The sequence below is a fragment of the Silurus aristotelis genome (genome assembly GCF_946808225.1).
Source record: "Silurus aristotelis genome assembly, chromosome: 6".
Lineage (NCBI taxonomy): Eukaryota > Metazoa > Chordata > Actinopteri > Siluriformes > Siluridae > Silurus > Silurus aristotelis.
This window is the reverse complement of record NC_139579.1, coordinates 28,978,302-29,002,962: the sequence shown is the minus strand read 5'-3', so window position 1 is coordinate 29,002,962 and position 24,661 is coordinate 28,978,302. Positions and strand designations below refer to the sequence as shown.

The 24,661-nt window shown below is 39.2% G+C and overlaps 2 protein-coding genes across 2 annotated transcripts; both read left to right on the top strand.

Moving 5' to 3' along the window:
- The first annotated feature begins 3,631 nt into the window (after positions 1-3,631).
- LOC310727580 (uncharacterized protein) lies at positions 3,632-8,214 on the top strand. The gene is made up of 3 exons (XM_083544188.1): positions 3,632-3,721; positions 4,854-4,941; positions 5,397-8,214. Exons 2-3 carry the CDS (start codon positions 4,863-4,865, stop codon positions 8,054-8,056), a joined length of 2,739 nt encoding a protein of 912 aa, XP_083400314.1. The 5' UTR covers positions 3,632-3,721; positions 4,854-4,862; the 3' UTR covers positions 8,057-8,214.
- Positions 8,215-10,918: 2,704 nt separating this feature from the next.
- Positions 10,919-21,788, top strand: ube2d1a (ubiquitin-conjugating enzyme E2D 1a). The gene is made up of 7 exons (XM_083544950.1): positions 10,919-11,060; positions 16,622-16,685; positions 16,994-17,025; positions 17,505-17,582; positions 19,280-19,385; positions 20,476-20,569; positions 21,439-21,788. Exons 1-7 carry the CDS (start codon positions 11,037-11,039, stop codon positions 21,482-21,484), a joined length of 444 nt encoding a protein of 147 aa, XP_083401076.1. The 5' UTR covers positions 10,919-11,036; the 3' UTR covers positions 21,485-21,788.
- The last annotated feature ends 2,873 nt before the right edge of the window (positions 21,789-24,661 follow it).

Below are 24,661 nucleotides of genomic sequence, written 5' to 3'. Positions count from 1 at the left end.
AGTAAGTCAAGTCAAGTCAAGTTTATTTCTATAGCGCTTTTCACAACATACATTGTCTCAAAGCAGCTTTACAGAATTTTAAGAATTAAGGTGAACGATGTGCATTTATCACTGATAAACAGCTATGGCCACTGTGGCAAGGAAAAACTCCCTTAGATGTTATGAGGAAGAAACCTTGAGAGGAACCAGACTCAAAAGGGGAAACCATCCTCATTTGGGTGACATCAAGAGTTTGGTCATAAATCTTTCAACAATACAGAACACTGGAGAGTGAGAACTAACATGAGCACTGGAGTGTAAGATTATGAGTGATGATCTTTCTACAGTCTTTACAGTCATTTGTGGTTATAAAACTAGGAGCTACTAAGCAACTCATAATATAGCTCAACATTTGTGAAAATGGGAACCGAATGTGAAATGGGAGGGTTGGAAAAAACATCACTTATGGTCAGGTGTCCAGAAACATTTGTCCATACATAGTTTTTATAAATTTGCTTTTCAAATTATAAATAACAAGCGACTGGGAAAGACACATTGAGACTGAGAAAGAGAGAAAGAGAGAAAGAAAAACAGATCAGCAGAAGTGAAGGGTGGGTTATAAATCCCTCAACCCCAAGACATCGCCACTCCGGAGGGATTAAATCTATTAAAATGTCATCAATCACTACTTATCCTGATAATCCCAGCCTCGTCTCTGCTGCGCTTTATAAAATAACAATAATAGATGATGGACCCACTTTAAGCCGTGCAGGAGTTAATCCTGCTTCTTACTCAAGAGACACAATCATTTCAAATAACACAACACAACCTACTGGAGATCCGGCCTACAGAGTAAATCAACCAGCTGTTTTATACATTTTTACTTTTTTTTACTATTTATTGTTTGCCCAAATGGCTCCAGAGTGGACATTTATTTCTTTTAAAAGAAGCACCAATAAACCTGAATTTTACTTTCAGGTTAGAATTTAATATTAGATTCAATATTGTGATCACAGTATTTGGTATTGTGAGGGTTTTTTTAATGTTCAGAAACCCCCAAAAAATCTTCTCCATTTTTATTCAACATCAAATCAAAAAAAGGAATAAAGTCCTCGTAATACACATTTCGGGTTATCAGTTTTAATAAAAAAAAAAGAATTAATAAATGCAGCATACATTGCAGTTTTATATGAATTGAATCAACGGACTCGACGTTCACACTTGGGACTGTTTGCTTTTATTCCGAGAAAAATCCAAATAATTAGTCAGTGAATTTGCAGAATATGTCTGCGAAATAAAAATGGCGGGTTAAAATGAACACGAGTTCCTCCAATCAAAAACAAGATACAAATTGAATTGGGTCAGAATTGGAGAATAATCCAATCTATGGGAATGATATAGGAACATTATATGAACAATAATATAAAAAATACATTGTAAGGAATGTTTTATCCTCTGCCTCTTGGGCAGGATCGCCTTCTGTCCCCTGGACAGGATACCCCTGAATTCAGCCTTTCCTCTCGATCTCTGCTCTCCTACGTATACGGGGAAGTCTCAATGAAACACACGAGTCAGCTTTCAGAGAGAAGTTCCAAAGTTTATTGTCTCACACAAAGATATACTTCCAAAGTGAAGGAGAGAAATGGGGTGGGCTGCCAGGTGTGTGTGTGTGTGTGTGTGTGTGTGTGTGTGTAAGAACAGAAGAGAAAGTTAGGAGAGACAACTCCACAAGGTTATGTTGAGCCTGCAAAAGATAAGCCTAAAACAGAAATACAGGAACCAGTGTGTGTGTGTGTGTGTGTGTGTGTGTGTGTGTGTGTGTGTGTGTGTGTGTGTGTGTGTGTGTGTGTGTGTGTGTGTGTGCGTGTGTGCGTGTGTGTGTGTGTGTACGAGCAAAGTAACACATGCCACAAAAGGATAGTTCAGGGTTTGGTCAAAAGAAACATACAAAAAGGTTATTCTAGAAGCATACAACAAAATTACTATAACTACTAATGGCAACAAGATACATATTACCATACTGTGAGAACATAAAAACGGTTGACGATAATAACTTCACATCTGGTCATGTTATTTGTTTAGCAGAAGCAACAAAACTTGGATTAGCTATACCCAAAGGCGACAGTTCAGGTATTCTTACAGCGTAAGCATATAAAGAGAGGATAAAGACAAGAACTGAGAGTTCTGGGTCAACCTAATCTAGGACTAGTGATCAAGGATATCTTACATACATGTAAAATTTAAATTGAAGAAAAAAAATAGAAATTTTATGAAATCACAGGTCAGCAAAATAATATATTTTCTATTTATATACAAATTCAGAAGGCAAGGGAACAAAAGCAGGATTCATACCGGCTATAGAATATAAATCGAAACACATCAGGGGTAATGCTGTGTAATTATATATACATATTTCTATCTATCTGTGTTTTATTATTTTGTTTGTTTTTATACACCCTCAACAATAAAACATTTGTATTTGACAACTTCTATAAAGCAAACTGCTTTGAGACTTTGAAATATGAAATAAAAATGGTTTCAGAGCAGCTTTTGTTTGATTTGAAGCTGCCATTCAGCGTGCACTGCCCTCTAGTGGATGACTAGATGACCTCAAACACAAACAGCATTTCAGCTCATTTTTATTTTCAGCTAAATATTTACTTTTACATATGACTCTACAAGTGGTTTGCTTCCTATTTATTTGTCATTCATAATTTCTTCAAAAATATGATATTCAAATCAAGTGGCTTTTATAGTCATTCCAGCCATATGCAATACAATACACAGTGAAATCAAAGTATGTAGCACCATGGTCCATGTTCCTCCAGGACCATCATGCAACAGAAGGCGAATTAAATTTACATACGAATTAGAATACTTTATCCAGTAGGGGATACATTTCTCAAGGAGGCCTGGGGTGCAGTCAGCGTTCCAGTTAATCCCAAAGGTGTTCGATAGCGTTGAGCTCTGTAGTAAGCCACTCAAGATCTTCCACTCCAACCTATGCAAAGCATATCTTCATGGAGCTAGATTTGTGGACAGAGGTATTTGTTATGCTGGAACAGGTTTGGGTCTCCTAGTTCAATTAAAGAGTCAATTCAATGCTACTGCATACAAAGACATCATATACAATTTTCGAGAAAAAAAGCACATGTCTGGTAATGTTAAGTATCCCAATACTTCTGTCTATATAGAGTGTGTGGTGCTTTAAACAAAGTCAGATTGCAGCTTTACAGAAAAAAACACCTCTGTAATGGTGAGGATGAATCAAGGATTAAAAGGAACTCATCCTCATTTAGTTGATACTGGACAGTGTGATGAGTTGGGAGTTGTATATAATTAAAAGGCCATACACAAAAAGAAGTACAGACAACTTCCCTGTGACACTGATTCAAATGTCTATGTGAGCTGGAAGGAAACCAGACAACCTGGAAAAAAATATTACACTTTCCCTGCTCTTAATAGACTAAAATAATTAGATTCTACCAAAAATATAGTTTTCTTTGTCCATAGTCCTTGAGAATGCTGTGATCTAAACCTACCAGTGTTTTCCTCCTCGACCACACCTGATTCAATGAATCGGCTCATTAAAGACTAATCAGCTCATTAACTCTTCCTGAGTTTAAGAGCATGTGTGTGTGTGTGTAAAAGTGTAAGTAAGTAAGTAAGAGAAAGACAAAGACGGAAAAAAGAATGTGCAGGTACACCACCAAGACTAGGGACCTGCGTTCTGAACACAAAAGTAAAGAAAATCTTTCTGCATTATTTTGTGTAAAATATTAGTACAGTAATAATTAGAGCAGTAAGAGAACTCTTTTATAGCCGTAAGACACCGAGACAACATCTTTAATCCAGTAAATAAAGTCTTTATTGCAGTAAGACAGAAAAACTGTTTAATATAGTAAGACAGGGTCTTTAGGACAGTAAGACAGGGTGTCTAATACAGTAAGACCAGGCAGTAAGACAAGATCTTTATTGCAGTAAGACAGTAAGACAAGTTCAATATCTTTATTGTAGAACAAAGTCTTTACTGCAGTAAAGCAATAAGACAGGGTCTTTAATACAGTAAGACAGGGTCTTTATTGCAGTAAGACAGTCTTTATTGCAGTAAGACAGTCTTTAGTGCAGTAAGACAGGGTCTTTATTGCAGTAAGACAGTCTTTATTGCAGTAAGACAGTCTTTATTGCAGTAAGACAGGGTCTTTAATACAGTAAGACAGGGTCTTTAATACAGTAAGACAAGGTCTTTATTGCAGTGAGACAGGGTCTTTATTGCAGTGAGACAGGGTCTTTAATACAGTAAGACAGGGTCTTTATTGCAGTGAGACAGGGTCTTTAATACAGTGAGACAGGGTCTTTAATACAGTAAGACAGGGTCTTTATTGCAGTAAGACAGGGTCGTTAATACAGTAAGACAGGGTCTTTATTGCAGTAAGACAGTGTCTTTAATACAGTGAGACAGGGTCTTTAATACAGTAAGACAGGGTCTTTATTGCAGTGAGACAGGGTCTTTAATACAGTAAGACAGGGTCTTTATTGCAGTAAGACAGTGTCTTTAATACAGTAAGACAGGGTCTTAAATACAGTAAGACAGGGTCTTTATTGCAGTGAGACAGGGTCTTTAATACAGTAAGACAGGGTCTTTAATACAGTGAGACAGGGTCTTTAATACAGTAAGACAGGGTCTTTATTGCAGTAAGACAGGGTCTTTAATACAGTAAGACAGGGCCTTTAATACAGTAAGACAGGGTCTTTATTGCAGTAAAACAGGGTCTTTAATACAGATTACATCCCAATTAATCAAGCTGCATGAGACAAAAAGACAAAACTGCAGCATCCTCACGAGTGCTCAATTTAATATAATATATTCTCAGTAATCTGCGATGGACGACTCAAGATTAGAGCCTTTTACAAACGGAGAAGCTCAGCAGCACCACAGTGTGTTTCTGAATCTGTTTAAAGGTAAGATAAAGGTCTGATTAATATGGAGATTTCCTTCACCAAGCAGTTAGAAATTCTGCACTTTGGAAATTGTCAGGGTGCAGACAAAAATATAGGTTGTTGAATATATACAATTTGTATTGACCCCCACTGAAAAAAATAAAAAAGCCTCTTTATATATATATATATATATATATATATATATATATATATATATATATATATATATATGTATATATATATGTATGTGTGTGTGTGTGTGTGTGTGTGTGTGTATGTGTGGTGCATGTGCTTTATTTACATTTTCTTAAGAACGCATTCTAATCTTTTTTCATTTTACAATTCACACAGCTTGATGTTTTGCATCTTTTCTATTTATTTATTTTTCTTACTTCATACTTTTCGTGGGAGTTTTTCAATGTGTTGTGTTTCTTATGTGTGCCTTTTGTAATATTTCATCTGATGTGTGTTTACAGAGTTCAGGTTTGAAGCGTTACACAACCCTTCTACTAACACACAACATTCTGGTGACGCTACTGATCCAAAATCATGCAGAGTGGAGAACAAAAAACAGCAGACCACACTGCACTGCTTCCACAGGTCCTTTTGTGAACACCACTCTAGAAAGGATGACCTCTTAAACCTGTCCTACCATGAACATCAGTCTGTGGAGGAGCACACCTCAAACCTGTCTTCATCTAACCTCAAATCTGTAGATGACCACACCTCAAATCTGTCCAACCATGAACATCATTCTGTGGAGGAGCACACCTCAAATCCAGCTTCCTCCAACCACAAATATCTGGATGACCATACCTCAAATATGTCCTACCATGAACATCATTCTGGGAAGGACAACACCACAAACCCGTCCTCAACCAACCCCCAACCACCAGAGGAACCCTCTTCAATCCCTTACTCTCATAAACACCAATCTCCACATATTGACGACATCTTAAACCTGTTCCACCTTGACCAAAAATCTAACCAGACCTTTCCCAAACACCAGTCTGAAGAGAACTGTACCTCTAGAATGCCCTCTACTAAATGCCAATCTGATGAGGAACCCATCTCAAATCCATCCTTCTCTAAGCACCAATCTCGAGATAACCGCATGTCAAACCAGAACTTTTCTAACCACCAGTCTGGAGAGGACTGTACCTTTAGCATGTCCTGTTCTCGACACCAATCTGATGAAGATCCCACCTCAATTCCAACATCTTCTAAGCACCAATCTCAGGTTGACCACATGTTTAACCAGACTTCTTCTAAAAAACAACAGTCTGGAGAGGATTTTAGCATGTCATGTCCTAGACACAAATCTGATGAGGAACCCACTTCACCATCCTCTAAACACCCATCTCGAGATGACCAAAAGTCTAACCAGACCTTTTCCAAACACCAGTCTGGAGAGAACTGTACCTCTACATTTTCCTCTACTACAAAATGTCAATCTGATGATGAACCCACCTCAAATCCATCCTCTTCTATACACCAATCTCAAGATAACCACAGGTCAAACCAGACTTCTCCTAAAAAACACCAGTCTGGAGAGGACTGTACCTCTAGAATGTCCTCTACTAAACACCAATCCAAAAAAGAACACACTTCAAATCTGCCCTTTCCTGAAGACCAATCAGAGCAAAAACTTATACCACAATTCAAGGGTCAGTTCTGTGGAAAGTCATTCCGGCCCCAGAGTTGCCTCAAAGTTCACACTGTCCAAGGACAAGACTCCTTTTACTGTATGTCATGTGGAAAGCGTTTCTCTGCTAAATGCAGGTTAATGGCCCACAGATACTCTAAGCATAAAGGAGAAAAACCTTCAAAACCTGAAAAGTATTTCAGAACTGCTAAAGCAAAAGCAACACATCAATCGAGTCACAGTGGAACCCAAGAGTTTCACTGCCCAAGCTGTGACCAATCCTTCCTGAGCAAGTGCATGCTAAGTGCACACATCGTAAATGAACACCAGAGGGCGCAACCCTTCGGTTGTGACGTCTGTGGTAAAAGATTCAAGCTGAGGAATGGACTCCTCTCCCATCAACGGGTTCACTCGGGGGAGAGGCCGTATCGCTGCGAAGAATGCGGAAAGACCTTCATCGCTATAAGCACCTTTAACGTCCATCGACGGGTTCACACAGGTGAAAAGGCGTTCCGCTGTGAAACTTGCGGCAGGAATTTTATCCTTGCTGCTTGTCTATCCAGACATCAGCAAAGCCACAGGGATGTCAAAACCTTCAAATGCGACATCTGTGAGAAAACTTTTGCGAAAGCTAGTCACCTCCGTATTCATCGCCGCGTGCATGCTAGTGAGACCACGCATAACTGCGAAATGTGTCAAAAAAGTTTCAATAGCATCCGTACCCTTAGGTTGCATGAGAAGGTTCATGTAAAGGAGCGACACTTTGCCTGCTCTATGTGCTCCAAATCCTTTGGTTCAGAAGCCTACCTACGACGGCATCAGCAACTCCATTCGGAAAAGAATCTGCCCCAGTGTCCTGAATGTGGCAAGAGTTTCATCACAGTCACCCATCTCCGTTCGCACCTCCAGGTCCATGCGAGCTCGAAACCATTCTCCTGCGCCGAGTGCGGACAAAAATGCGGCACCCTCGCCGATCTCGGGCGCCACCGCCGCATCCATACGGGTGACGGTTACCAATGTGGGGTGTGTGAGAAGCAGTTCGCAACTAAGAAAAGCTTGTTTCTACACCAGCGCACGCACAGCGGCGAGAAGCCGTACTCCTGCAGCGAGTGCGGAAAGAGTTTTGCTCACTTATCCAACGTACTCCGACATGCCGCCGTCCACACCGGAGACAAGCCCTTCAAGTGTGACACGTGCGGGAGGTGTTTCAGCGCAGCATCTGGTCTCAGGGCACATGTGCAGACGCATGTGAACAAGCAAGAGCACACGTGCACCGAATGCGGGAGAGGGTTCACATGTTTGAAAACTTTACTGAGACACAAGTGTAAAAAGAGGGACGCCCAAAAGGAGGGACGCCCAAAAGGAGGGACGCCCAAAAGGAGGGACGCCCAAAAGGAGGGGAGTCTAAAAAGAGGGGAGTCTAAAAGGAGGGGAGGCCAAAAGGAGGAGAGGCCAAAGGAGGGGTGTCCAAAAAGAAATGAAAAAAGGTGAAAGAAAAAAATATGAAAGAATGTGTCTGAAGTGCTGCATTCAAACATAAATATAAAATAAAGAAGTTCTCATAAAATATATATTGACTTGAGCTTTAAAAATAAAAAGATGTAACATTTATATTATATTTCTATGAATAAATATTAATGTTTAAGAGACACTGGAGTTTGTTGCGTCTCTGGTAAAACTATTAACTACCCTTTTAACTACAAACATACTATATGGGAAAAGGTTTAATAAGACACGAATAAGTTTTTATTTGAAAACGCACATTTTTCTCTCTTTTTGGCCTTCCGTCCACAATGAGAAGACGTTGTCAGTCAATGAAAACTTAGCTTTTTGGAAACGTGTTGCAAAGTGGACACGTTCGAGGATGTTTTTGCCTCGAAGTGTGGACTGTGAAAACAGAGGGTTTCGAAAACGCATTTTTCAGTCGTCGCCACAATGTTTCAAAGAGTTGTAAAAAGTAAATAAACGGCAGGTGGAAATGACGTGGGTCGAAGCGTCCTCACTTGGAATGTGCGCAGGTCAGGGACGTGAGCGTTTCGAGATGATTCAGTGCGGAAGTGCAACTTTTGGGAAAGGATTAAAAACCTAAGTGTGGACGTGAGGCGTTCTTGGACAAAAACGCGGTTTATTCATATACTGGTAGACATAGCCTAAGATTGGTATGTGCATTTTGAACGTCCAATTCCATATTTAGCCCCTGTTTGCTTTTATAGTACCGTAATTTCCGGACTATTAAGCGCACCCAAATATAAGCCGCACCCACTGAAATTTACCAAGATTTTTATTTTGAACATAAATAAGCCGCACCTGTCTATTAGGCTGTCTACACTGAAACTAATGAACGTTACACAGGCTTTAACGAAAGACAGTGTCTGTTACACGACTTCATTGAAGTCATTGTTCACTGTCTTCCTCCTTCCTTTCACAACAATTTCTCTCGGGAGTTTATCTTTTGGCATCGTCGTGCGTTTAAAAATCACCATCGGTAAATCTTTCTCCCGATGCCGTGCAGCTCAGAACACAGGTGAAGTGTGTTTTTTCATGCCCGGTTGTTTTCAGCGTGACGAATGATTCGCATTTCCTGTAGACAGTCCGAGTGAGCGGCAGGTCAAACGTCAGAGGAATATCATCCATATCTATGATGTGGTGCGGCCCGATTCAGTGGGAGCGCATCTGATTTAATATAAAGAATTTCATTGGTTCACCTGAACCCGTTCGGCAATTTCATTGGTCTAATGTTATGGGGATTAGTTTTTTGGCTTGAAGTTTGTGAAACAGGGAAAAACACAGGAAACATCCATAAATCAGCCGCTTCATTGTTTAAGTCGTGGGGTTCAAAACGCGGGAAAAAAGTAGCGGCTTATAGTCTGGAAAATATAGTAACCTCCACACTTCTGGGAAAATGTTCTGCTAGGTTTCCACTAGGTGCTTGAGGAAATTTGTGGAGATTCATTCAATTACATAGGTTTAGTAAAGTCTAATCATATTGTGAGGTGAGGAGGACTGGGGTGCAGTCAGCGTTCATATTCATCCCAAAGGTGTTCAATAGGGTTTAGAGCTCTATAGCAGGAGATCTTCCACTCCAACACATGTAAACCATATTTTCATGAAGCTAGTTTTGTGCACATTGGCAGGCTGGAACAGGTTTGGGTCTCCTAGTTTGAATAAAGTGAAGATTTCATGCTACAGTGTCCAAAGACATTCTATACAATAACTCCAACTTTTTGAAATTTTGGAGAAGAACCACAAATGGCTGGAAAGCTCAGGTTTCCCTACTACTTTTGTCCATATAGTGTACATACATGCTATTTGGCTATACAGCACTAATACATACCCAGTCATTAAACCTATCAAATACATGGTAAAGGTTTTCAGATAAAGACATAGGTAATGACAATCAAGATGATGGACAGCTATAAACGGGAGCTGATCTCATCCAATGTCTTTACATTTACACCATTTTCCATTTGCAGGTTTGTTTTGAAATAAAGGAAGCTTTTAGTTGTGTCTAAAACGCATTAAAGGTGCATTCATTTATAAACATTCATTAAAAATGATTGATGATCAGTATGAAAAGAAATGGTGGTTAGCACTGCTAATGCTTTTAATAATTTTTTTATTTTTTATTTTTTATTTTTTACAACAGCTACATACACCACCTTAATGTCTCACCTTATCTCTAATCATTGCCATAATGTTTTTTATTTTTATTTATTTATTTTTTTTTAATGAAGAATTAGAATTTGAATGGTAAAATGTTTCCAAAGCAAGATGTATGATTTACAAATTTTATGACAATTCTATCTATCTATCTATCTATCTATCTATCTATCTATCTATCTATCTATCTATCTATCTATCTATCTATCTATCTATCTATCTATCTATCTATCTATCTATCTATCTATCTATCTATCTATCTATCTATCTATCTATCTATCTATCTATCTATCTATCTATCTATCTATCTATCTATCTATCTATCAGGGTAGATTTAATTATTGGATTTGCTGTGTGCCAGTAAAGGCAGCAAAACCAAATAAAACACACACATATATATATATATATATATATGTGTGTGTGTGTTTTATTTGGTTTTGCTGCCTTTACTGGCACACATATATATATATATATATTTTTTTTTTAACCACACACACACACACACACACACACACACACACACACACACACACACACACACACACACACACACACACACACAGAGCGTCTCTTACCTTTATTTTGACATCACTACATGATCCATTTCCTGGATTTACTGGTTGGGTTTCAAACACTTCACGCCTCCCTGTACAAGTGCACTACATTAGGGTATGAAATAATAGCGGTTTGTATCTTTCTAGTGCCCTAGGTGTTTAATATTGGGCTATTTGGGACACGGCTTAGTATCCTCAGTACTGTGTAGTGTTGAGGAGGATTCAGAGACTCGGGGACAGAGGTGTCGGTGGATGTAATGGCTCTGAAACGGATTCAGAAGGTAAATTATGGTTGTATGTTACATTACACTGTGAGAAACAGTTCGGACAGAGTTTTAAGAGCTAGCAGGAGATAGATAAGGAGGTATTACTCGCAGACTGAAGCCTGGCTTTGGGAGCATTAGCTGGCGATACTGCCTTGCTAGCGAGAACAAAGCCGGCTCAGTTTAGCTGTCAACAAACCACAACGACACGCCGATTCGGGGATTTATTTTATTTATAACAAGTTCTCAAATAAGGGAATCAATCAAGCATAATATTATCTAATATAAAAAGCAACCTAAAGTTTATAATCTATGTCTGAACCCTGTTTATTTCCTTAAGGCCATTTATTTACCTCCTGAGTCATTGACTTGTTTATTGTTTGTTCCACAATAAACAAATAATATTTTTAGACACATTTAAAAAGGCAACGTGTTTGTATTTCTATACTTCCACCCCACCGAATTGAGCTTTTCATGTAAAAGAAAATCTTGTTTTTGCAGTAATGGCTGCTCGATATGTCAGCAAATATCGCGATACTTTCGCATCTTGCTCACGATAACGCGTCATATCGCGATATTTGGTATTTGGCGAACAATTCGATCGATACTGGAGTTGGAATGAAATGTTATATGTTTGAAGACAACTATTTCATTGTTTAATATACGAAAGGAAAACAAAATACTCGTTACTACGATCAAAATGGGTGATTTGGGTCACGATTTGTGACGTCACTGAGTATACTGGACTGTGATTGGCTGAAAGTTAGCATTCAAAACTGCCTTTTCTCACCAGGAAATTACCAGGAAATTTGAGTTACTGATTAGAAGGTCTGAGGTTCGAGACCCAGTGTTGCCCTGTTGGGCCCTTAAGCAAGGCCCTTAACCATCTGTGCTCCAGAGCTGCCGTATCACGACTGACCTTGTGCTCTGACCCCAGCTTCTGGCTGTACATCTGGCAAAATAATTGGATTTGATCTGATTCTGAGATCTGCTAAGGCTTTTGTAGGATGACGTTCTTAGGAAACCCGCAGGACGGCGACCGGTATGGAGTGGAAACCCAAAATCCTTACGATCTTTTGGAAACCGATCAATTTCCTGACGTAAGCAGAACAGAGCAATTCTCGTCCAGCGCAGCTCTTCATTCCTTACATCCTTTAAATCATTCACTCTCTGGAAATGCAGAATTGTCGGGATTTTTTTTTTCCTTTTAAGAGAAAATTCTTAGAGACAAAACATACCTGCGGTCCGGCGATCAATTCTTTTCCTTTGTTCTGCACATAAAAAGGATTGCATTCGTTACACATCTGCACCGAACCCAAAGCCCTGTACCGGGGAAAAAAACATCTGTATGAATACGTGTATCATCATACCCCTTTAAAATGAATAAAATAAATTCAGATATCTAGATTTTACATTGTAAATCTTCTGAAGGGACAGTAGTATAGATTATATTATAGTCAATGTGCAGTTTTGTACAGCAGTACAGATTTACTGTTCTCTAAAAAATAACTCAACATACAGCCATTATTGTCTAAATAACTGCCTACAAAAGTGAGTACACCCTAAAGAACTGGAAAGAACTGGAATGAAATTCACCAGAGCTGCACAGGCTGTGGCTGGGATTCTCTTGCCGTGTGGTCTGATGGACCTTCTGCAACCTCTAAAGCGATGCTGCAGCACTCATGCGTCTGTTTTTTGAAGCAGCTTCTGCACCTGACGCACAGCGCGAGGTCTCGACTTCTTTGATGAACCATTGCGAGGTCTGTTCCGAGTGGAACCCATCTTGGAAAACCTCTGTATGACCCTGAACACTGTACTGTAACTCAGTTTCAGGGTGTCACTGATCTTCTTATAGCCTCGGAAATTTTTGTGGAGAGCAACAATTCTAATTCTCAAATCTTCAGAGAGTCTTTTCCATGAGGTGCATGTTGAACATCCAGTGGTCAGTATGTGAGAATTGTACTCAAAGCACCACATTGTAACTGCTCTAATACAAGATACATAAATTTGTATGGTTCTGTCAAGCAGACAAAAAACATGACCATGATGAAAAGAACGTGTGGCTTTGCACAACATACAGCTGTTATCACTGAGGGTGTACTCACTTTTGCTGCCAGCTATTTAGACAGTAACGGCTGTATGATGAATTATTTTTCAGAGGACTGTAAATGTGTAATACTGTACAAACTGCACACTCACTGCTCTAAAATATCCAATTTTCATTTCTATAGTAGATGGTATCTCCATATATCCCTTTTTTTATGGTATTGTTTTTGCCCTATTTTATATAAAGTATTTGTATGATGTACATGTATAGTCTGGTTATAGTATGTTTATATACTAGGGCTGTGTATTGGCAAGAATCTGCATTGCGAATACGAATCACGATACAGAGGGTTGCGATACAACAAATTAGTGAATTTTCTTATTTTGGGAAATATTTTTGGGGGATATAATTTTAGAAAATCTGTTCCCTGGTGGTCTAGTGGTTAGGATGCGGCGCTCTCGCTGCTGCGGCCCGGGTTCGATCCCTGGCCAGGGAACCAACCCCAGCCATTAGGGTTGCACAAGCCTTAGTGCCGGTCCCAAGCCTGGATAAATGGGGAGGGTTGCGTTAGGAAGGGCATCCAGCGAAAAAACGTGCCAAATCAAACATGCGGATGATCCGCAGTGGCGACCCCTAACGGGAGAAGCCGAAAAAATGTTTTTTTGTAATTAAGAATACATTATCATATGCAAACCTTTGTGAAAATGTATTTAAGCAGAACACAGTGGGATCCGTGTTTAAATTTATTACATCTAAAATGACACTGCTATCTTTAAACCATTAAACCCACCCATACCACAACACTGCTAACCCTAACCCATTAAACCCACCCATACCACAACACTGTTATCCCTAACCCATTAAACCCACCCATACCACAACACTGCTAACCCTAAATCATTAAACCCACCCATACCAGAACACTGTTATCCCTAATTCATTAAACCCACCCATACCAGAACATTGCTAACCCCAACCCATTAAACCCACCCATACCAGTACACTGCTATCCCTAACCCATTAAACCCACCCATACCAGTACACTGCTATCCCTAACCCATTAAACCCACCCATACCAGAACACTGCTATCCCTAACCCATTAAACCCACCCATACCAGTACACTGCTATCCCTAACCCATTAAACCCACCCATAACGATTCTCCATCATTCTCTACCTTAATAGAATGATGGAGAATCATGGTAAGGGAACACCGTGGGCATGTCACACACTCTTGCACGTGCAGTCCGCGGTGCCTTTGGGCAGGTGTAAATAGCACTGATGGTTAACAGCGTCTGCAGTTCTTTAGCTTTTTAATGCTATTTTAACAGTTTCTCCACCTGAAAAACGAACCGGATATAAACAAAACATATTGTCGATGCTGCTACTACTTCCGGCAGAAGTTATAGCCATAATAGTTTTTACAGTAACACTCCCAGGAAACAGGTTTATATTAACGCTAACATTAGCAGCGTGCCCTTTTGCTAGCACTTCCTGTCACCGTTTTACTCCATAGATAAGAAGACTGCCATCTAGCTAGCGGACGGGATATAAATTGCCACGAAACTGCCATGAATTTTTTGTTTTTTTGGAGAATTTATACAGTATCGCCACACAACGTATTGGACAACGAACTCCTTTGTTATTGTTGTAGAATGATGTTTGTCTATGACAGTGGATTATTTATTGTGCATTTTTGGCCTTTAATCCCCATTTCCAACAGGTTCAGCTAATCGCTAACAAACAATTCTTTAGTGAAGGAGGGAAGAAAAGCCCAAGCGATGGTGAGAACGGAGCAATAGACAGCTCCTGATGTGAATTAGGGAATAAACGAAGCAGCCTGTAACCAAAAATATGACTTGCGTCTACAATACGGTTTTATCTCGACTATCAGTTCATATGATCCAAACCATTAGGTAACTAGTCAACGAAGACCTTAACAGTGCTTCATCATCCTGAAACTATTGTGTGTAGTTACTATGGAAACGCCATTTGACAATTTGAGTGTTAAATAAGTAAACGAGTGATTGTTGGGATCTGATCTACATATCGTAAAGGGAACTAGTGCCCAAGTTCTAAATGATGGAAACGGATGTTCGTGTGTTTATAGACCGCATGCGAAACAAAATCGATCTGATTACTGACCGGCCTTTTTCTTTTTCTTTCCCGGTATCAGTGCCTTTAAAGCAAACTTATAAATCTAAAATCCCAACCCGCCTTCATGCAACAGAAGACTGAATTTATGTTTTTTCCCTTCAGTTTACACCATTCCGTTTTTTTTGTTTTGTTTTTTCTTTTTCTTGTTAATGCTGACTTCATCTACAGAAACCGACATAATTACACGCTTAACTTCTGTCTGTAGCCATCACTCTAATTGTTATGTCGCTGACAAGTACCCCCAACTGACCACACACACACACACACACACACACACACACACACACACACACACACACACACACACTTTCCAGCCACAAGATCGACCCAAGCCGTGTTCAGACATCAGGACAAAGTTCTTACATCTTATAGGAGATTCTCACTGGCTGAATTGGGAGAAAGTCCTAATCATATGAAAAACTCTTTATTTTTTCTTTTAGGCTGGTAAATAAACAAGACCTGATGAGATATTGATTTGTTTTGGGTGAATCCCAGGGCATTAGGTCTCTTCCACAATTTTAGAATGATCTTATAATTCAATAATTCTGTTCTATTTAAGTTTGAAACTGTATCAGAAAAATCTTGCATAATTACAACGATGCGATTTTGTCTTTTTCTTTCTTTGATGTACTTTCCTTCTTCTGTTAGTCATTTCTTTTTTTCCTTTGTGTGACTTCTTTCTTTCCTTTGTATCTCTTCCTTCCTTCCTTCCACACTTTGTTACTTCTGTCCTCACTTCCTTCCATATGTTCTTTTAGTCTTCATTTCAACTTTTCAAACTTCCTTCCTACCTTCCACACTTTAAAATGTCCTTCCAAACGTCCATCCTACTTTTCTTTCTTCCAAACGTCCTTCCGTCCTTCCTTCCTTCCATCCTTCCTTCCATCCATCCTTCCTTCCTTCCTTCCATCCTTCCTTCCTTCATTCCAAACGTCCATCCATCCTTCCTTCATTCCAAACGTCCATCCTTCCCTCCTTTCTTTCAAACTTTCTTTCTACCTTCATACATTTAATGTTTATTGTAAAAATCTTTTTTTTTCTTTTTTTTGGTGGGGGATCCTGAATTTTCATTGCTGTATACACACTTATATTGACATGTTTTAAATAGTCTGAGAGGTTTGAGCCACTTGTTTAGGACAAGATTTGTAATGAATGTGTGGATGTAAACAGAGACAGGAAGAAAGAAAAATGAGCACGCTCAGATAAATTCCTCTGATGTGACTTCATGCTAATGGAGGAGTATAATGAAGAAAGGAGTTTTCCATGGAATATTCCATTACCGTATGCAAAAACATTTGCAAATGCACTTTGTAAGGTCTCTCTCTCTCTGTCTCTGTCTCTGTGTGTGTGTGTGTGTGTGTGTGTGTCTGTGTAGGAATTACAGGACTTGCAGCGAGACCCTCCCTCACAATGCTCAGCAGGACCAATGGGAGAGGACTGTGAGTATTTATTTATTTGTGCTACATAAGTAGGTAAATAAATCACACAGGGGCACGATCTTCAAGGAAAATAATCAACCACACAGTCATGTGATGCAGTATGACACATGCTTATTTGCACTTCATAGTTGCTTATTATGTTACAAAGCCCCTAAAGGAGACTCCATTCATTAGATACTTAAACGAACTACTAGAGAAAAACTTCACCATATGAACTGTTATTTTTGTTGTTGTTTTAAACAATGAAGTGTTTTATAATTAAGTCTTGCGTCTTAAATTCTTTCTTTTCTTCTTTCTTTCTTTTTCAGTGTTTCATTGGCAGGCTACAATAATGGGACCAGTAAGAACCAACCATTTTCATTCTCTCTGTTTTGTTTGACGATTTGATTAATGGGTTTAAAAAATTATATATGATATTTCAGATTTCCTGATTCAAAAGAAAAAAGGAAACATGCAGAATAAGATCATGGCTCGTACATTTTCCCCCAAAACTGAGGGAATTTACTGTATATCAGGAAGAACTCGGAATTAAGTCCATCCTCCGTTTGCTACAAAAGCGGGAATTCTGTTTTCAGGCAGCGTTTTTGGTTTAGTTTCAGTAAACGCTGTGATTCTTTCAGCTGGACACTTTGTTGTAAATAATTTAATTAGCATTGCATTTGTATTTTATGCTGAAGAAAACATTACGCTCCTATTACAGTGTTAACAGCTACCTTTTAATGACGCTGATGTGATTTGTTCTGGTGCCTGAGGAATACAAATGTATCAATGATTGATAAGAAAACGTTGAAAATCCTGAACGTTTTTCTCCTCTGTCAGGGTGACAGTCCGTATCAGGGTGGGGTTTTCTTCCTGACTATTCACTTCCCAACAGACTACCCCTTTAAACCACCGAAGGTGAGTCAGACAGCTGGTTGTGGTGGTGTAAATAACATGCTGTACACTATGCGTGTGCGATACTGACAAAAGAATTATATCTCGATATTGTTTTGGATTGTGCTGGTACCTTGAGGACTATCGTGGACGGCCAATTCCTTCATTTTTTTACATTCTTTTTATTCTGTGTTGTGGCCAGTTCACAGCAGAGACAGAGATTAGTCTTTTCCAATAAGTTTAAATATTTTTTTTTCCCAAAATTGTGTATGATCTTTTGAGTCAAATTTAACTGATTAAGCAGATAAAATCACGTAATGCATGCATGCACTCTGTAGGTGTGTTTTGTGTGGGTGTTTGCGGTATACTCGATGATGTCGAATCGCATATTGTTAAAGTAACGATTTCAATATTATTGTAAACGATATATAGTTCACTCCTACTGGACATATAATTGAGTTGTTTTGTGTTCCTGTTTTTGTTCGAAAGAATTGGGCCGATTACTTACTCACAACTTCTAATTCTTTACGTTGTCACCAGAGATACAAGACCAAAATAGCTAACATGCTGGTGTAGATTATAGCCACTGGTTTGGTGACAGACAGACAGACAGACAGACAGAGCGAGCTGTAACGGTACACATATTTGTACCGAGATTTTTCGGTTTCAGTACGCATGTGTACCGAATGAAGTCCTTGTTACTTGCGGAACAAAGTTTAAATCGGAGTTGCCTCAAGAACGTATAAGGTGGCGGACCGCAAGTTTGTTTAGTCTCCACTTCGCACTTTTTTTTCCCCAGATTACTTTTTAACTTGAAAACATTCACAACAATACCAGGTGTACTCCGTACTGGAAATACGATTTGTTTTGCACATACGTAAAAAAAAAAACAGCAGAAGAGTCAACGAGAAGAGTCAGCTGCTAACCAGGAAGTGGCTAACGGCTAATGCTAGCGCAGTGCAAATGCAGTGAAATTAAAAGTTGAATATTTTTTTTTTCTTTAATCCATATTGCTAGCATTAGCCGTTAGCCACTTCCTGGTTAGCAGCTAACGCTAGCACTGGATTGTTTAGCGTGTTATGTCCAGTGTCCAAGAATTTCTCTTAAAAGGAAAAAATCCTGACATTTCTGCATGTCGAGGAGGTGAATGACTGAAGGATGGAGGGAATGAAGACATTGTTTTATGTATTTCAGAAAACTTTAACAAGTTAAACACACACACACACACACACACACACACACACACACACACACACACACACACACACACACACACAAGTATTACCCGAATTACAACCCAAGTATTTCAAAAAATTTTTACATTTGGAACTCTCAGTGAATATTTGGCTGTGGGTCAATGCCTGGCCTAAATCATGACTTGTTAACTCTGTGTATAAAACGCTGTATAAACACAAACAAAAGAGTTACACTGATATAAAACAGGCGCAGTGTCATATTAGATCACTTACTTCACCAGGACAAACTTTTTTTTTTCTGTCAACAAATAGGATTTAACTGAGGAATTTTTTGTCCTTTTTTGTCCTTTTTTTTTTTTTTTTTTTTTACCTTTACCAATTTATATACAAATGGTGTCATTGAGCTGACTGGGGAGGTAGGAGTTTTGCACAATGCTCATATATTTGCTTGTTAGTAGTGTTAGTCAAGGGTGTCTTTTTAAAATGTTTCCTTTACTCCACCACTTGTCATTTCCCCTCTCCCAGGTTGCCTTCACAACAAAAATCTATCATCCAAACATCAACAGTAATGGCAGCATCTGTCTGGACATCCTGCGCTCTCAGTGGAGTCCTGCGCTCACAGTGTCTAAAGGTACACAGTATAATCTGATCCAGAACAGAACCGGCTCAAAAAGGACCAGTCAGTTAGCGTGGGATATGGAATATCCCTAAATACAAACATTAATATACACCAAATCTTCCTCACCCAGACAACCAAAAAGAAAAGAAAAAACCCTGCAATACATTACAGATAGTCCAAGGTTGCCTATTTTTTAAGAGAAAAAGAGGACCTGGCAACCCAGGTTCAGACATTGTTTATGATTCCTGATTCAGTATTCATGGATGCATTTTGGGTCACTGTAACAGATGTAGTACTTCAGTGGTTAAGATGTTAGACTCCTCATCAGAAGGTTATGAGTTCAAATCTCAAGCACCACCAAGCTGCCACTGCTGTGCCCTTGAGCAAAACTCACAAATCTCAATCCCTCAGTTGTATAAAGATCACTGTAAGTCACTCTGGATGATCGCATCTGCCTTATGCTGTAAATGCAAATGATTTTCATTAACCGTAGGAGATGTAAATTTTTTTTTTTTGCCTTTTTTATTGAGCTGAATATGAAAATCTATACCCAAAAAATCTGCTGCTCATAAAAATCCTGTGATTTTCCATAATCGTTTATAGAACCTCCAGTGGCTCTCAGAAGTTTGGAAACATCTAGTCTTTGATGTTTTTTGAGAGACACATGCATGTTCCCTTTGTTTATATGCACTAGAGTAGTGGTGTTCAATCTTCTCCACAAAGGGCCAGTTTGGGTGAGGGTTTTCTTTCCTACCAATCAATGGGGAACACTTGATAGTCATTGAAAATGAAAATCATTCTATTAAACAGGTAGAATTTGGTGTTGCTCTTGCTAGGTTGGGAAGAAAACCTGCACCAATACCGGTTTGTGGAAAAGATTGGACAGCCCTGCACTAGAGCATGTCGGAGGTAGCACAATTTAAGAGAAAAGGAGGGCCTGGCAACCCGACATGTTCTTACTATTCAGTCATCAATATTGATTTGGTTTCTTGTTGTATACATTTTTGTACACTTGTACTATTGGCTGGCTGATTTGCATTATTATTATTATTATTACTAATTATTGTGAATGAATAACCTTCTAATTCAAACTGTCTTTCAGTGTTGTTATCCATATGCTCCTTGCTGTGTGACCCGAACCCAGATGACCCTTTAGTTCCGGATATTGCACACATCTACAAATCAGACAAAGACAAGTATGTACCCTTTTCATTCTACCTTACACACTGTGATCGCTTTGTTCTTATTTAACATTATTATATCATTGAGACTAGAGGTTGGTCGATTAATTTGGTTTTGCCGATTAATCGGCACCAACAGTTGATTTCTGGAACAATCCACACCGATAGTTTTTCCTGGGTTTACGACCCGCTGCTATTACAGGAGCGGCCTCTAGAGGGCAAATCACTGTGCTGTTTGTTTTTTACATGTAAAACTGCACGCTGCATGGAGAGCGCTATATTATATTTATAAATTGATATATTCATATTTATTTCATTTAGCACATTTTTTTAAATAAAGTTTTAGTACTATTTTACATGGTTATGTTTTTTTTTTTTTTTTACTCAGTATACATTTTATCAAGTATCGGTTGATAAATCGATTATCGGCAAGTACAATCCAACCTAGCTATCTGTCAACCTCCAGCAATCCACTATACAGACACAAATAATTGGGACATCTGACTTTTCCAGCCACATGTGCTTCTTCTCCAAACTGTTACCCCAAGTAAGAGGCACCCAATTGTATAGGATGCCTTTGGATATGGTTGAACTCAGAGACCCAATCCTGTTCCTTCATGACTCTTCCCAGAAGAGTGGAGATTATTTTGACTGCAAATGGGGGCTAAACTTGGAATGGGTTGTTCGAAAAATACATACAAATATCCCAATGCTTTTGTCTGATCCCCTGTGGCCGAATAAGCACAAATTTTCACAAGCACAGTTCAAAATCGAGTGGAACATTTAATAAGGGCTTCTGTCACAGACAGGGGATTCCTCAGTGCTGATTTAGATGTGTTTAATCTGTCTCTCTTTCTTTCTCTGTGTCACTCTCTTCGTCTCAGATACAACAGAATGGCCCGAGAGTGGACTCAGAAATACGCCATGTAACTCCCTCCGATTTCACCAGCAGGACTCTGAACGGTTGCACGTGGACGATTAACGAGGACGTACTGTACCACCTTTATCACAAAGTGGTGGACTGTTTTTTTTTTTTTTTTTTTCTTTTCTGTTCTCCCCTCTTTTATTTTTATTCTTTACAAAGGAAAACCCGTAGCTGAAACCGGAGTCGCGTTACGCAGCCGAACCGTTCACGTTTCAGGTTTACAGAAAACACGACGGAACCCGGAAAACTACGTTATCAGGCTACTGCTGATGAGAGGCTCGGGGTAGTCGCAACAGCTATAACGAGAAGGGGGGGAAAAAAAACACCAAGCTTTTTTTTTTTTTTTTTTTTTTTTTTTTTTTTTTTTTTTTTTAAACCGGCTCCTGTTTTTTCCCTCTGTTTTAGATATTTTATTATATCATATTAAAACCATGTTATATTTTTTATTTTCTAATAAAATTATTTTTTTTTTCTTTCAGTGAATCTGTGTGTGAACTAACAAGCCGGTTTTTGTCCTTTTAGATTGGTATTAAAGGTTTACTGTGCGTGAGGGGGATGATGGTATACTGGGATGAAGGAATCTGGAATAATTATTCTGTTCATGTTAAACTATACTGGTATACATGACCCCGAGGAGAAAAAAACTAAAAGTGTTGTAAAATCAGTCTGCCTTTGGAAAAAGGTGAAAATAAAAAGAAAACTGTATTTCTACCTTGTTTTGATAAACGTCTAGTTTTCTCAAAACACCAAATCAGGAGTGTATATATTTATCATTTACATCACAAGAACAGTCATTTCTCAAAGTGTGTTGGAAACGGGAAAAATTAGCAAGCGTAAGGTTTTGAGTCACTTTTACAAGGGGAGATTTGTGATGGCTGGACGTCTGGGTCCTAGAATCTCTAAAACAGCAGGGTACATGGGGTGTTGCTGGTATAAACGGACATCTGATGAACCAGTCAAGTGGTGACGGGGGGCAATGGTGCACAAGTCTCAGTGAACCATGTGTGGAGCAAGAAGTTAATCTTGACTGATTACTGAAAAATTTAATTTGGATCCTGATAGAAAGGAGCCAGAACACAATGTATTGTTAGGTTCCTGCAATTGGAGCTGTGAAGCTACAGAAAGCTCAATGTGGTAGCTCAACGCTTAAGATATTGGACTCTGGATCAAGGCCATAAACCTTCAACTTTGAAGTTGATAAGGGCCAAATTCCATAAATGTAAACCTCAGACCTGGACCATGGAGCAAAAGATGTAGGTCATATAGTTTGCTAAATCATGTTTTATATCAGGTGCATGTGTCACTTACCTGAGGAAAACATGTCACCAGGATGCACTGTGGGAAGAAGCTGAGCTGGTGGGGGCATTGTGATGCTCTGGGTTACTTCATATGGGTACAATAGCTCGTCTAAACATCGTTGCAGATCAAGAACACCATGTCATGGCAATGGTATCTGCCTCTTACAGCAGTTTTCAGTTGTGCTCCCTGGTACACTGCAAAAAAAAAAAAAGTCCAGAAATGGTTTTGAGCAATGTGATAAGACTTCAAGGTGACTCCAGAGACCTTCACCCCCAGATCTGAATCTCATTGAGCGTCTGTTTAATGCGCTGGACGAACAAGTCGGATTTAACTTAAATGACTTAAAGGATCTGCTGCCTACATCTTGGTGCCAGATACCACAGCATACCTTCAGAAGTCTTTCACTTAGTCAGAGCTGCTTTGGATGCACAAAAAGGAACCTGAGAAATATTAGCCCGGTGGGTTTTAATGTCAGGGCAGATCTGTGTGTATGATTAGCTAAAGCTTGTTTGGTCTCCTAACACATTTGCACTGGAAGTCTTTGACTGTCTCACTTAAAATTCAAGACAGTCATAACAATGTTTTATTTAATAAACATACAGATAATGATATGGTAACTTCCTGTACAATCAAAGCCAATTTAGCATATTATGGAATGTCAAGACTTTGTAACACCCTGTAAGTTTTCCACCATGGGAAAGTTTACACCTCACCTTACCCAGAAGCATGGCAAGCTGAAACTTATGGAAAGAGAAAAGAAGAGCAGCTGGTGAGGGATATATCAAAATATAAATTACAGGTATTTTCCTGACCTGCGATGGAGGGGCGTTAAAATGACCCCATCGTAACTTGAAAATCGAGACATGGCCTAGACTACTCAAGAGACTTAAAGAACAGTGATCAGTATGTGGTAGTATACTGTAATTTGTTAATAACTGATCACAATACAGTAAATAATTAAGCAAAACAGAACAATTTCCACTGCCATACTGTATAAACTATACCGTATTATACACACCAACCCTGCATAACATTATAACTGGTGAGTAAATAACACTCTCTCTTCATCATGGCACCTGTAAGTAGGTGGGATATTATTTAGCAGCAAGTGAACATTTTGTCCTCAAAGGTGATGTGTTAGAAGCAGGAAAAATGGGCGAACGTATTTGAGTGAGTTTGACGAGGGCCAAATTGTGAGAACAAGTTGACTGGGTCAGAACATCTCCAAAATGTAAGCTCTTGTGGGATGTTCCCAGTCTGCAGTGGTCGGTATCTATCAAAAGTGGTCTAGTGAAGGAACATTGGAGAACCGGTGACAGGGTCATGAGCGGCCAAAAGCTCATTGATGCATGTGGTGAGCAAAGGCTGGTCCGTGTGGTCCGATCCAAGAGACGAGCTCCTGTAGCTCAAATTGCTGAACAAGTTAATGCTGTTAATGCTCGATGTTTCAGGACTGTTTTGGCAGCAGAAGGGGACCAACACAATATTAGGCAGGTGGTCATAAAGTTATGCCTGATAGTTGTGGCAGCGTGGACCAGTTCACAAGTGGAGGATGGAACAAAAACGCTGCTACAGTCGCCTGCTGTGCGAAACTTTAAATATTTTGCAACTTTGTCGTATCGCATTCGTCCTCATAAGATCGTAAAATCGCAAGTTTACCCATCATAACTTTGGCACTATCTGGGTACTTGATTCCCTTTTATTTTATTAGGTTTATTTGGTCTCGGACACTTTAGCTCTGGAGCTACGAGGATCGACATAGCCAACACGTACACAAAGATTCTTAAAGTGTACAGATTACGATTTGAAATAAACAATTAAGTAAGCTAACGGAGAGAGAGTACATGTAGGCAATTTGAATTGAAGTAGATTTTTAAAAACAT

What these genes read in the sequence shown, in the direction of transcription:
- LOC310727580 (XM_083544188.1), top strand. Translation starts at nt 4,863, where the DNA reads ATGGACGACTCAAGATTAGAGCCTTTTACAAACGGAGAAGCTCAGCAG. An exon ending in GTTTCTGAATCTGTTTAAAG is followed by an intron (nt 4,942 to 5,396) that starts GTAAGATAAAGG and finishes GTGTGTTTACAG; the next exon opens with AGTTCAGGTTTGAAGCGTTA.
- ube2d1a (XM_083544950.1), top strand. Translation starts at nt 11,037, where the DNA reads ATGGCTCTGAAACGGATTCAGAAG. An exon ending in TGCGCTCACAGTGTCTAAAG is followed by an intron (nt 19,386 to 20,475) that starts GTACACAGTATA and finishes ACTGTCTTTCAG; the next exon opens with TGTTGTTATCCATATGCTCC. An exon ending in TACAAATCAGACAAAGACAA is followed by an intron (nt 20,570 to 21,438) that starts GTATGTACCCTT and finishes TCTTCGTCTCAG; the next exon opens with ATACAACAGAATGGCCCGAG.